We start from the raw sequence: 14,976 nt of genomic DNA on the forward strand, positions 1-14,976 counted from the left end.
TCTATTCCTATTCCTGGACCAATGACCTCAACCCCACACTGCAAAAAATAAAAGGTCTTAGTTGGGTGGAATTGCTCTCTTTGGACTAGAGAGCCTTCTTAAATAAAAAATAGGATAAATGATAATAAATGGGAGATTTTCCCATTCTATGAATCTATCACAAAAATATCTCTAAAAAAAAAGGAGGCGTTACATTGCATCTAAGGACAAGCAGGGACAAGAATACATTAAAAAATCCATCAAGAATCAAGGTTCTAGATACTCAACAGACATACCTCCTCCCCACTATTGCCACAAGACAGAAAACAAATTTGGACGTGATGGAAATTCATGCCTATCTCTGCAGTTTTCCTCTGATAAATGTCCATTATCAGAGATATAGACTGACTCTTACCGGTATCCTGACTCTGAGCCATCTTCTGTGACTTCTATTACCTCAGTCAATAAGTGCAATACCAATAATGTAGTCTGGAATGTATAGTTTGTATTAAGTCAGGATTTGTGTCTTTTTCTAGTATTGCATATTTAATGGGGTTCTTTTAAAAAAAGATTTTACCATTTTACCAAATGCCAAATATTTATCTTACACAGCAGTATTGCACTGGCAAAAGGCACACCGTAATTGATAACGCTTTGATGACGATTGACTACAGAAAAGCAATAATGATTGTTGCCATCGCTAATTAATTGGTCTGGTGTTACCAGATGAATCAATGGCCATCAGAAGATTGTCTGTGGCCAAGATGAATCTCATGTGTTGGAGATTGTTAAAAAAGTATAAACAGATCAATGGAGCTCCACTTTATAGGCTTGGATATGTCTTGGATATCCTTTCTGGCCGGTGTTTGAGTGTGTGGGGCCGACGGTCCGGCCGGTAACTAGAGCTGTAACACAAACCCATTTAGCATATGGCATTTTTACCACGGAGGGGTAAACACAGTGGGGAGGCCAGGAGAATAGTAAAACACACTGCTCAGGCCAGATCTCCCTGTGGACCCACACAGGGGAGACACACACACATACACACACACACACACACACACACACACAGAGGACGCAGTGTCCAGTCCCAATGACAGGCCGAGGTCATTCTGCTCAATACAGGAAGCTAGAGATGTTTTCCTCCATTTCTCTTTGAGTCTTTCCTTTTCTCTCTGTCTTTTTTCCAGCTTTTTCTGACTTCTGTGTTGTCTCAGCCTAGACCAACAAATGTGTTACAATGAGCTGACCCTTTACCAGTCTGCACCCCGTCTCTCCTTCTCCATCTTACTCGAGGTCCCTCTTCCATAGTCCCTTCCTCCCTCGCTCCCTCCCACCCCTACAGCCCTGCTTCCCTCACTCTGTGGGTCACAGTGCATTTAAACCTGTCACGACACTAAAGGATGTTGATATCAACTGTCAAACCTTAAACCCTAATGGGGCTTTTTTAAGTGACAACCTTAACAGATCAATGTGCCCCTAGGAGTCCGGTTACAGAGGCCGTCAATGACCACACGTGAAGGAGAGAAGAACGGAGGAACCGGGAGGGGAAACAACAGGAGAAGAATCTGGAAGAACACAGCAGCCCAAGCTGCCCCAAAGACACAGCAGTTGAAATCAACATGTCCAGAGTACATAACTTAGATTTCTGCATATTATAACAACTGCATACGCCCCGAGTACCCACCTGCCACTTGATTTAGTGGCTGTCTTGGTGCTAATCACTCTGAGTGCTGCAAGCCAATGCTTTGTCCAGTCGGGAAACTTACCAGGCTTTTCCAACAAACTGCTGAAAGGGCGTAAAGGAGCAGTGGCGGCGGGGTGTTAAGAAGTTAGATGCCGGGAAGCAGCACTAAGGTGGCGCTAGGCTAGAGAGAGGCCATAAAGCCCTGTTAGGGTACATTAGGTGGAGGAGAGGGTCATAAGGCTTCATGAATGTTTCAGTAGGATGGGTGGGCATTTGTCTTCCAGCTCCTCTGTAAAAAACCCATCATGACTCAGTGGGGGGGGGTGGGGGGTGGAGGGGTAGGGGGGTGGCTGGCTGTGGCTCCAGGGCCGGGACACTCTACTTTCCTGTGGTAGAGCACTCAAGAGCTCGCCTCTTCCTCCACAGGTTTCATCTCCATCACTGTCAACTCACTCGTCGGCCTCCCGTTGAATCATCGCCTCTCCCGCTTGCAGGAGCAGGTTTAGGGCTTTCAGTCTCACATCCGCTAATGCTTGGCACCGTCGCTGTAAGCATCAGGTGCTTAAACAGTCATTCCAGCCCCAGGGTGGCTGCTATACACACATCGACACATCAGGGCCTTTGAGAAGCTCTTCTCCCCTTTGACCTCTCAGGCCTTTGGGAGCTGCCTGGGGTCACGAACAATTGTCCCGTGAACAATAGAGGGTTTGATTTGATACCAGCACCGACCATACAGCCTGCTCGTTAAACAGTTTTTTTTAAAGGTAGTGAGGAAGACAGAGACCCTGACATTGACTTGATGACAGATATCGTTAATATGTCAGTTCCTATGAGTTTTTCTGGTGGTGGAAAAGTTCAACAGCCCATGATTCAGACTCACAAGCACACACTGGGCTTCATTCACAGTCTTTGGCTACCCATAGTAGACTACAAGTTGATGAAGAGGCAGCATTGAGGTGATTAGAGAAGGTGAGGTGGGGGTGATCAGAGGAGGAGGGAACTAACTAGCTGATAAAGCGGTTATCCTCCCTTGTCTCTGTGCTGTAAGCTTTGTTAATGTGAGTGACAGCTATTGATGGGTATGTAGCTGACCAGCCCACCTCTGTGTGTGTGTGTGCGTGTGTGTGTGTGTGTGTGTGTGTGTGTGTGTGTGTGCATATACATGGCTGTACTGTATGTATGCATGTTTGTGTGGATGTATGTACATGTGATTGTGCGAACACATCTATGGGCATGTGTGTGTTTTTCTGGACTTGCGAGTGTTAAGCTGCATGCATGTGTGTGTGTGTATGTGTGTATGTGTGTGAGGGGTTGGTTTGCAGGGTAATACTGTACTGTGCGTCTCACTCATGTAGCCTACACTCATTCCCAGGACGGGCCATGGGGGAATAGATCATTAGCCGTCCTGTGTGGCTGGTGACTGTTCGTCCTCAGGGAAGAAGAGATGGAAGGAACAAGGGAGGCGGGGAGGGAGAGAAGAGTGCTTATTAGCTAATCCAGTACCAGTGGGATGAAATCTCCAACTTCTCTCTCTCTCTCTGTCCGTCACACAATCACACACACACAAACACACTCCCTAACCCCCCTTCTTCCCTCCCCCTCTCCAACAGTAACAGAGAGAAAGCAAACAGATTCTTCTGTTTGACAGGATGGTGTGGAGTCGATGTCCGCCATACGTGTGTGAGTGCTGCCGGGGCCCTCTAAGGGTCCGTCTAAATGGACAGCTTAGTCAGGATTAGTTGGGCTAACAGCAAACGTCTTAGAGGCAGAGATCTCGCCACGCTGGTGCATGGATGCGCATGTGGCAGGAGTACAGTGTCCATATGTTGTAAATCCTTCCCTCGGGGACAACACATGCAGTCCTCCTTTTACCAGGACAGATTGGTAGCAAAATACACATTCTTACTCATCTACTGTACACACTGCAAATCTATTAGGTGAGGAAGGCTGGTTGTTTATTTCAAATTTAACAAGGAAGATAGCAACATTTTCCATCAATTTCCTCCCTAAAATGCATAATTACTGTAAGAAGGTGGAAGGGATTTTTGTTAACATTGAAATCAGTGAAATCACCCACTCCATATAATGAAATATCAATGGCATCTTGTTGCCTGTAGAATATACTATGTGACAAATAGATTTGGGATGTCTAAATTGAAAGATTCCTTGGTGATGTTAGCTGAAATTGGTTTCTCATCAATGGCCAGCGTGTGCCTTTCCTTTGGCCTACAGTGTCGTAGCAGCATGAGGTCCCGCTGTCCTAAAGTATCAGTTTGAGTCATCCCAGGACCATTCAGCAGCACGACCCCACCGAGAGGCACATTCGCCTGAGAATAGGCCCCGGCACAGCAGGGGCAGCAGCACCATACGGCAACCATCGCCTGGGATTTACATGGCCATGGTCTATCAGAGCACAAGTGTGTGTGTGTGTGTGTGTGTGTGTGTGGTGGAAAGAGAGTACAGTAGTTATTGTGTCTGAACCAAGCCACAACATTCGATACTTCATTCTTCTATTTGCACAGATACAAGGACACACACACACAAGGAGAGAGACAGAGCAAGAGATGGCGGGTGAGAGACAGAGAAAGAAGAGAGCGAGAGAGAGAGAGAGAGAGAGAGAGAGAGAGAGAGGGAGGTAGGGAGTACTGTAACAGTAGCTTCTCTTTTAGCTACCCTACTGCCGGCTTCATCACCCACAGGAATAACAGTTGGGTACATACAATGGCTTTGCGCATAAAGACACACAAATAGCACACCAGGAACTTTTGTATAGCGTGACGCATGGGGAGAAGAACCCTATAACACTTTCTAACATCCCGAATGACAATGCCAGATGTCAACCTACAAGCAGATTTACTCCTCTCAGCACAGTTGCATTTGAATCAAAGAGCACCCCAGCGGATGATCGGAGTTTAAATGGTTCAAACAGGAGTGAGAAAATAATGCTTTTATTTTAATTTCTCTCACAAGCATGAGCACTCTCACAAAACCAAATGCTTTCAAATTCTAAAATCCCCTCTTAAACCAATAAAACATAATTAACTATCTGACAGTGATTAATTAAGATAGATAGATAGATAGATAGATAGATAGATAGATGGATAGATATTAATATTGATAGTACAATCTCTCCTTCTGAGACTTGAAGCCCAGGTATACAGGAGAAGTTGTGATGGGTGGGTTTGGGGGTTTGGGGTGGGGAGGTGGGCCAAAATGTGTTGCCCCACGGGACCACAGTGGAACCCCACACCAGCCCCCACAGAGTGGGATAAGACCATCTGCCCTCCTCATGCATGAATCCCCCCCTAGAAGACACACACACTCACACACACACACACACACACACACACACACACACTGCTCAGTAGCAATATGGAGAGGCTTTGCAGACAGTGTTTGATCTGCCTTTCATGCAGCCAGCAGCATGCAGGCCGCTGAGCCTCTCTCTGTGTCTCCTGCTGTACTGTCCGCTGTCCCGGTGGAAATCACCAGCAGATAACAACAGCACCAAGCTAAGGCATGAATGGCTGGACACAAGCTGATCAGCCTCATCCCTTCACTAAGCATGGGGGGATTGGTGGGAGGTTGATGGGGGGTATTGGATTCCGCTGGAGAGACAGTCCGATAGAGCTATTCAAACTTATGTGACACTTTCTGTGAAGGCAGAAGTCACACAGAAAACAATGGCAACCATGATGGGAAAACCTTGCAGCTGCAACAAGGTGACTATTGTTAACTGAAACTAAAAATAAGACTAAAAGCAGGCATGAAAATAAATACATTTTAGCAAACTAAAATAAATATAAAAAATAAACCTAATGATAAAAACAGAAACTAACAGAAACCAAAACTAACTGAAATAAAATATAAATGAACCTTTTGCCTGTTTCCTTAAGTGAGATGGAGAAAGCGTCCTGTGGTCATGAATTGGCCCCGATCAACTATCAATACATTATCAGTACACTGATTCCCACTGTGCACATCCAAAGACAGTTTTTTGTCGGTATGCATGTACACAAAACAGCTACTACTAACACACTCCATACAGGCATGAGCATTGAAAAACTAAAACTTGACCTAAAACTAAATAAAACATTTCTGAAAATAAAAACTAAACTGAAACTAGCAAACGGCATTTGAAAACTGATCTGAATTGTAAAACTAACAAAAAGTGACATGTTTCAGAAGTAATCTTCATCTCATCATCACTCAGTTCTCTTGTGGTCTGGGTGGTTGTATGGAGGGACGGAGGGAGACTGAGGGACAGATGGACAAAGATGACCGGTGTGGTTTTAGCGAAGTTTATGAGTCCACTCAGCTGAGAGTCTGAGGCCTGTTCCAGACAGGCCTCAACATAACATAACAACATAACACTGTCTGTAGCACACACACACACACCCACACACACACACACACACACTACACTGACAGCTATTAGGCAATCAATAGAAGCTAATAGATCAGAGCATTCGACCACTCAGCTCCACTGGCTTACTAGACAGACAGAGAAGAGAGGAGAAGAGAGGAAGAGGAGAAGAGAGGAAGAGAAGAGAAGAGAAGAAAAGAAAAGAAGAGAAGAGAAGAGACATCCTCTGTTTATCCTGCCATATGAATACAAGCAAAGTGCCTGTGTGTGTGTGTGTGTGTGTGTGTGTGTGTGTGTGTGGGTGTGTGTGTGTGTGTGTGTGTGTGTGTGTGTGTGTGTGTGTGTGTGTGTGTGTGCATTGTGAGCATGAAGCATACAGGTGGCCCCCAAATGTAAGCATAGCCCAACAATGGCAAACTCCTCTTTATATCAATACACATTACTAATTAATGACAACATTGAATTCAATTGCAGCCACATTTACAGGATGGACGTTATAAATCACTGCAGCCTGCTATCATACATTGTTTTGAAAAGAGTTATGGCCCGTTGCTTCCACCTCAGAGGGAATTAACCTCAGCGAACCTAAGCAATAAAACGCCACTGCTCCTTGGATGGGAGGCTATCATTAATATCACATTAATACAGAGATTAATCTGATGGATGGCTCTCCAGAGGCCGCTGGAGAGGTTAAGTGTGAAATCAATCGGTATAAACGACCAAGATAAAAATTCTGCCATGCTGGAGCGTCCGGCCTTTAAATCAGCCAATCAGAAAGGCGCCTGTAAAGCCAGCCTTTTAGCACCGCTCGCTAACAGCCTCAGAGAGCGTATTTCAGCTCTGGCAGCTCATTCTCCTCTATCTCCTTCTGTCTTTCTTTCTTTCTTTCTTTGTTTTCTCCTTCCACCCCTCTGCTCCGGGACGACCACAAAGGGGAGTTTCCTCTCTTTTCACAGCAGTCCCTTCATGGAGGCTCGGGGGTTGTATACGTGGGAGGGGCCGGCCCACTGGAGGTTGATCTACACTTGTTCAAGCATCCATATTTCTGCTATTTGAAGGGAGAAGGAGGCTGTTAAACATTCGGTGAGAGGGTTGACCTCTGACCCCGGAGGCTGCTGTCAGATCTGTTATAGAGAGAAACCAGAGTGACTCCACTCCTCTCCTCCCTGCAGCCGTCCCACCAACATGTACAGAAAATGAATCTGATCTTTGGCCCCATGTATGTGACTCAGATCTGATGTTAAACTAGAAACAACAAAAATCACATCTACATCACATAGGCACAAATCTTTGTCCCATGTGGAGAGGCAGCCTGTGACTTTCTCCAATCTCTTTCTTTCTTTCTTTCTTTCTGTCTTTCTTTCCTCCCCACTAGTTAACCACTGTCAGCCTGGTTGCGCCCGTCTACATGCCCTCGGTGTGAGGTAACGCCACAGAGGTTAAAGGTGACATAACAGAGCACAGAGACAAAGACTGGACACTGTGTCATCTGTCAGACCCCACGCTGCCGCCACCACCACTATACCAATTGGGGCTTTCCTCAAATTAACACACACACGCACACACACACACAGTCGTATCTCTTAATGGGCACTCCGTCTATGTTCTCCACTGTTCATTCGTTATTCGTTTTCTTACTTGTCACCGACCTTTGTCACTTTTGTTTTTGTTTTAATGGTTAGTTTCTCCTCCTCTCTCTCTCTCTCTCTCTATATATATCTATCTATCTATCTATCTCAGGAGAACACATGTGGGCCAGTTGGTGACAGTGTGGGACAATGTGAGGGCAGCAGATGTCAGTCATGGCGCGCTCTTTTGTGTCTGGAGCAGAGTGGTCCATTCTCTCCTCACTGCTGCACTGTATTGTCATTCATTTGGTCCAGCGGGGCTTGTTCATTTCAGCTGCCAGCGCTGAGCATGCAGGCTCCAATCCATCACATGGTACACAAACACACATATACAGTACATGCATAGACAAGAGGCACACATGCAGTGACACACAGATGAAAACAGGCGTGCACACAAATGCACACACCCCATGCTGTTTGCACACGCACGCACACACACACACACACACACACACACACCATAGACATATGCAAAAAACATGTGCACACACACTATGCACAAATGCACACACATGCACACCCAGTCACAGTCCATGGTGCATATTTTGATTGACTTAATAACTTCTTACTCTCTTTTTAACTAGATTACTGGGCTGGTGTTCAGTATGTCTCATTTTTGGAGAAGAAGACAACCATGTAAAAGTAGAAAATTATAGTAAGTGATGAAATAAGTTTTCATTAATTTATTTGAACTGCCAGGGTAAAAACAAATCCAATTAAAATCTGTTGTTAAAGTTGTTAATTCTGTATAGGCTACAATTTTTTTTTTTTTATCTCCTCTTGCCTTTCAAATGATAATGTTCTTTTCTGTTACAACTCTGAAAAAAATGCCATTAGCCTACCGGTTTGAACTTAAAATTACAAATAAAAAATAGAAAAGGATGTGTACTTAGTTAAAAAGATTAACAATGACTTACTCGTGCACCTAAGGCCTAAGAAATCGTTTGTGTTGTATTCATTAATTACCCTTCTTATTCCTTCTCATAGGAATGAAATGGTAAACAATTCGTACACAGACCAAAATAACAAACCAGTAAACGTGTGTCCATGCTCTGGGTTTTTATTTGTTGAGCATGAAAAAGCTGATGCTCATGGCGAACAAATACGGACACCTTCGATTGCTTTTGCAGCCTTACATTACAGTAAAAAGCATTATCATACATTATAAATTAAGAGGTAGTATAACATATTTATTTTATACACAAATAGGCTAAGCAAGTCTACAATGATAAAAACAGCTTCGCTTTGCTTTTCAAGCATTTATAAATGATGCATAATAACCAATAATAGCCAAATGTTAACACTTAAATAATAATAATAATAATAGTAGCCTAATAATAATAATAATGATGATAATATTAACGGAATCGTGTAATTACATTCAGGTTTACAAAAACCACTGCAGATCGAATGCTTTTAGCCACAAAACAACACCATAACACAACAGATTGAAATAAATAAATATGCCTACATTTTGGCATAATAACAATTTAAATTATGAGCCTATTTAAATACAGTTTACGGAACAAAATCCTCTTTTTCCCATAAGCAGCAATTATACCTAACGAAAATGTCACCATAATATTCCTATAGGGACTTATAGTGTCTGTGGGAGTTTTTCTGTGATATTTCTATTGTATCCTTCTGAAATTTATTATAGGATTATATTATTGTTTTTCGTTAGGATTTACTGAACGGAATTTACAGGCCTAGTTCCAGGGTCGATATTCGGGATTTAAAACTGTTAAACCGGTGTAAGGAAAGTTTTGGCCGGCGTGTTTCTGTATTTTTGGATTGTCTTTCGCTGGAAACACGGACTCCTCCACTGATCCGCTGCCTGGAGGGGATGGAAGCACCGTGCCTTCCACATGTGGTCTTTCTGTTAGAAAGAAAAAAACAAACAAACAAACATAAGTTTTCATGGTGGACGCAATGCAAAACAGACATCTCTTTTTGCAGCATACAATATTTTTTATAGGCGACATACAATAGTGATTATTGGTAGCCTAAAAAAAAGGTGGGCAAAACCGCGATCACCATAAGGAATCACAAGCACCAATATAAACAAATCAATTAAGCTATATTTAAAAAAATAAAATAAAAAGCAAGCATTAGTTTATCTTTTTTCCTTTAAAATACTATTCTCACATAATTTATTCTACATTATTTTGATGCTGATACCTTTACATTATAAGTCATATCAGCCAATCAGCAACCTCTATTCCTCAAATAATTATGCCTACCTGTAAATCTGTCAACGAAAATGCTGCATCTTTTGTTGTGTTATTCTCAATATGTTTGATCGTTATAATTATTTGTATTATCTTCAATACTCTGTTCGCTCAATTCTTATCTATATCCTTATATCTGCTGCTGCGATTACCCAATTTCCTCCCAGGTATTAGGCTATTAAAATTGAACTAATCTATATAAAAATATGTATACACTCTATTCCACAAATAAAATGTATAGGTTAAAACAGACTTTAGGTGGGTTTGCCGTCCACTAGCCTAAATTCTATTTGCAATTAGGAAGAATATAGCCTATAATTATCTTAAATATGATTTCTTACGTTTATGACTTTTCATGTGATATGCGAGTTCCTGGTCCTCTTGAAAAGAGACTCCACACAGGTTGCAGGGAAAGGGCTTGTCCTTGGCGTGGGTCCTCCGGACGTGGCTGTCGTGCGCGGCGTGGGAGGCGAAGGCCTTCCCGCAGTGCTTACACTTGAAGGGCCGCTCTCCGGAGTGCTGGCGGATGTGTGTGCGCAGAATGCTGGAAGCCGTGAAGGCCTGGCAGGGGAGGAGGCGAGAAAAATGTCAGTGAGGAGTGGACAGACTTTTGTAAGAGTTTTTGGTTAACGGATAATGATGGCAGGATAGGCATATAGCAGCTATTCAGCCTCTCGGATAGGTGGCATCATGTTTTTGACTGCAATTCATAAAACAGATAGTTCCGGACCGGTCGTTAGTTCTGATTGGCTGAGTCACTTTGGAAGCACCGCATATATTTCTGTATTAATTCGCCATCCTAAAATCACATCTCATACCGATACTTATCGTTTAGCAACCACCTTATTTAGCTATTGTTCAAAGATTATATTGCTTTTTAACTATTTTAAACTAGCCTATTGATGGAAAAATAGCCTAACATTCTCTTGAACATTTTATAATGTTGTGTTTCTGCATTTTTATTAAAGCTATCGTGCCGCGCCTATAACGCCTCCTAGCTGTTCTAAACTCACTGTGAACCGCTGGTCTCGTGCCTTTTTGCTTAAATTGTCTTGATGAGGAGAAAGAGGATTAGGTTAAACAAAACCTTGCTCGGGTACATAAAAACAGGGGAGGATATCGAGAACAAAGAGCGAAAAAACTTCTGCTCCTTCGAGGGCCGTAAATTAAAAGTAGAATCTCCGCAGACAAAAGGGTGGGTGTACATCTGGCGATAATAAGCATGTAAGTGTCTCCGCGGAGCGTGCCCGTCGAGAGAAACAATAATGAGGGGCTCGCGCCAAATGCACCATGAAATGAGGAAGCCCTAAATGGTGGAAGCCGAGCTCCTGCGGGCTGAAACCAGGCAGGTTTTAAACGATGTGCGCACACTTCAGAGTGATGAGGAGGAGCACAGGTAGCCTACAGGTCCTGTACAGACCCGAGGCCAGAGGGAGAAGGGAGGAGGACTCGACCCGAAACAAGGGGAAGGTAGACACCATAAGGAGACTCCTCATTAACGCCAATGCTGAAAAATCTCCTTTTCTCTCTCTTGATATTAAACTGTTATAACTTTTCTTGTAGGCTATTCCGACTTTCTACAGTCTACAATAAACTTTCTATACTGTACAATACGACATGTTTATCACGTGATCTGTCATCTGAGCCTCCTACCTTGTTGCAGTACACACACTTGTAGGGCCGCTCTCCAGAGTGCACGCGCATGTGTTTGTTGAGACTGGACGACTGGGAGAAACTCTTTCCACACACCGAGCACTGCAGAACAGACGATATGATACATTAGTATGAGTGAAAATTAGTTCAATTATTTTTCATTTTTCATCATTTGCATGTCAGAATCCAGGGATGTAGTGGAGGGTAAAGCCACCTCAACTCAGTTTACCAACATTTGTATTTTGGGAATAGAGTTTATCTAGGCTGATCTTGCAGAGTACAAATCACACTGAAGAGTATCAAACTGAGTTATATGATGATTTGGGGGTTTTAAGGAAAAACACAAGAATTTATGATTTTCTGAAAAATATATATTATTGGTGGCTGTGATGCCTTATGAGCAGCACCACCGTTTTATATCACTGTCGAGGCCTGATGAAACTGAGAGGCATCCGATCCTAATGACGGTGGAGGGAGCTGTTCTTTCAGCACCATGGCGACACTCAAACTTCTGCAAGCATACGTGTGCATCGACCCTGTACTGTATCAGTGATCATCATAAGGCATCTCAACCACCAATACAAAACAAAAAAATTCTATATTTTCAGAACTTGCTATGATGTAGGCTACATCCTGAATTTCACACTATAAAGATGTTGGTAAAGTGAGTCCAAGCAAATGGGACAAGCGTTGTTTTAATTTCAGTACCTTGTGAGGCCTGTGTTTCTCGTGAACGTGTAAAATGTGGATGCGCAATCTGTCTCTCTTCTCGAAAGACCTGTTGCAGAGGTGACAAGGGAACTTGCGGTCGCCCTGGTCCACGCAGCGAGTGTACTTCAGATGTTTGTCTCTGTAGTACTTGTATGCAAACACCTTCCCGCATCGGTCACACTTGAATCCCTCCCCAGTATCTGGAGAAAATACAGGAAAAATACGTTTTTAAGTAAAACAGACTAAGCAGGGGTTATTAAAGTCAGGACCTGAGTGGCAGAAGGTTAAATTCTGACCTTCAGTGTGACCTGCCGCGTTGTTGTCCTCCGTGGAGTCTTTGAGGGTGAGAGGGATGCCGAGGAACTGCATGTAACAGTCCCCATACCACACCAGCAGCTCCTGGCCCGGCCTGATCTCCTTGCACACCTCATAGAAGATCTGCCCCTGCACCTGCACAGCAATTAGGTTCTGCTCCTCTGGGAAGCGGGCACACTTCACCAAGGACATCCAGTTCCCTGAGCCGCCCCTGCCGTCCACAAAGTGACTCAGTCGGCCGTTTTCAAACACCTGAGGGAGAGGGGGATAAAGAGAGAGTTTAATTTTACGCAAATCTCGCACTTATTACGCACACATTACGCACAAGGATACAGTTTACAACAGAAAAAACAGAAATAGAATGCAATTGAACATAAACTGTCGTTTGGGAAGATTTTTGTTGATGTTGACTCAGTATTGAATTGTATGACTGTGCGTGGGGAGAGTGGAACCAATATTCAACTCATTCAATAGTCATTCTTATATATTGTCTTTCGGGGGTAATTTAGTCAATTAAATTACAGTGAAATTGAATTATTCCTCATTTTGCTGGCGGACCCCCTGGAGCCCCCTCAAGGACCCCTGGGGGTCCCCGGACTATGACTTTGGGAACCAGTGCAGTACTTTACCTCCCACATCAGAGTGTTGTCGTCGTATGTTTTGATCTCGCTGGTATTGACCAGCTTTCCCTGGAAGGGTCCGAACCGCGTCGCTTTCTGGATGCTGTTTTTGTCTGCGAAAACTCCGCAGTGGGAGACTTTTCCCCAGGCGGTCTGGAGGACGGTTAACCCTGCAACACAGCCAGCAGAGAAACATATAGGTATCAATAACTGTGCCGTCATGAAATCAGATAGCTAAAGATGCTCTAGAAAGAAAGTTGTACGGGCTTTACCTTCTGGGAGTTCAAGTGTTTCGTTGTCCAAGGGGAGAATCTGACTCTCAGAAACTGAAAACAAAACAAAACACATAAAAACAAATGTGAGAAACTAGCAGAGAATATAAGCCTCTTAACTGTCCTAAGGTAGCCTATGTCTACATCTAAACCTCCAAAAGCCGCTTATACTACATTTCTGGGGGGAAATGGAGCAGTGATTGGTGACTGACAAAATATTATTATTTGGTGAATATGATGAATTATTAGACGTAGGCCACCAGACTATCTTACACAGACATACACAGTTTATAGGTAACACTGGTCCTGTATGCTCCCATAATGTGTGTGTGTGGATTTATTTATTTGTTTATTTTTTTTTTTTAGACATGGTTTTGAAATAGCCTAGACTTCTGGAGATGTTTGAGATTTTTGCTTGATCTTTGCTCTCCATTACATGATAAAAACTACAAGATCAAATTTGGGCTAAGGTATGGCGAGTGCATGTCTTGCCATACCCAATTGACGCCCATGTAAATGAATGAACTCATCATTGAATCACCATGGAAACGTGAAGTCTCACCTGTGTTTCCGGGCAGGGCCACCCCTGATATGGCGTGACCCGCGCTGCGCTCCTGGCTGCGGGAGTAACCGTACAGCACCGTGAACAAGTCGTCCTCGCTAAAATTATACGACGTGCGCGTTTTCCCCGTTGTCAAGTCTGCTCCCCGGAGGCGAAACAGACTCTCCTTGGGCGGTGAGGTGGTGGAGGAAGAAGCGGAGGAGGACCTTTCACTAAGCGGGCTGCTGAAGTCCGAAGACAGGGGTCCGGCGGCGTGCTCGGTCACCACGGCGGCCAGCTCCTCCGGTTTGGAGTAAAGAGGGTGTCCCGGCAGCATCTGGCTCAGGTACGGGATGCCGGAGGCGCTCAACATGTGTTCGTGGAGGACCGAGGCGTGGTGGCCGCCCTGGCCGAGGAACGGAGGGGCTCCGCCGGGGAAGCTGAGCGGCAGGGACGCCTGGGTGTCCGAGACCAGACGGCCGAGGGACTTGAGCGGGTGGAGGAGGCTGTGCGTCCCGTGGAACAGGTCCATGAAGTGGTGACCGGGGAGAGGGGCGGGGTAGAAGCCCGAGCCCCGGGCTGGGCTGCCCTTCAGCATGCCGGCCTGGTAGCTCTTGTCCTTCAGCACGACGGGGATGCTGGACAGGGACACCGACATCACAGCGGGGAGGAGAAGCAGTGGTTCAAGGAGAGATGCTCTTCTTTAGTGGATATGGGAGAGAGGGAGAGAGAGAGAGAGAGAGAGAGAGAGAGAGAGAGAGAGAGAGAGAGAGGAGGAGGAGGGGAGGGGAGGGGAGGGGGGGTTATAAAAGTTTAATGCAGGGAAAATAAACAAAAGGAAAACATTAGGCAACATTCAAAGAATTTCACCACACCAGAATCTATGAAATTCATTTGATTACTTTCAGTAGAACAGTAGCAGTGCTTCAGTTGAGGTGGTTTTGAACGAAATTTGATTGAAATTGAAAACTGA

The 14,976-nt window shown here is 44.3% G+C and overlaps 1 protein-coding gene across 1 annotated transcript; it reads right to left on the minus strand.

The window, feature by feature from the left end:
* Positions 1-9,369: 9,369 nt before the first annotated feature.
* Positions 9,370-14,661, minus strand: prdm14 (PR domain containing 14). Its single transcript, XM_071924022.2, has 8 exons — positions 14,025-14,661; positions 13,463-13,516; positions 13,200-13,360; positions 12,552-12,822; positions 12,253-12,455; positions 11,545-11,646; positions 10,233-10,452; positions 9,370-9,539 (listed from the first exon to the last, which is right to left on the minus strand). Exons 1-8 carry the CDS (start codon positions 14,659-14,661, stop codon positions 9,370-9,372), a joined length of 1,818 nt encoding a protein of 605 aa, XP_071780123.1.
* Positions 14,662-14,976: the final 315 nt, after the last annotated feature.

The sequence above is a fragment of the Centroberyx gerrardi genome, chromosome 22 (genome assembly GCF_048128805.1).
Source record: "Centroberyx gerrardi isolate f3 chromosome 22, fCenGer3.hap1.cur.20231027, whole genome shotgun sequence".
In the NCBI taxonomy this organism is placed as follows: domain Eukaryota; kingdom Metazoa; phylum Chordata; class Actinopteri; order Beryciformes; family Berycidae; genus Centroberyx; species Centroberyx gerrardi.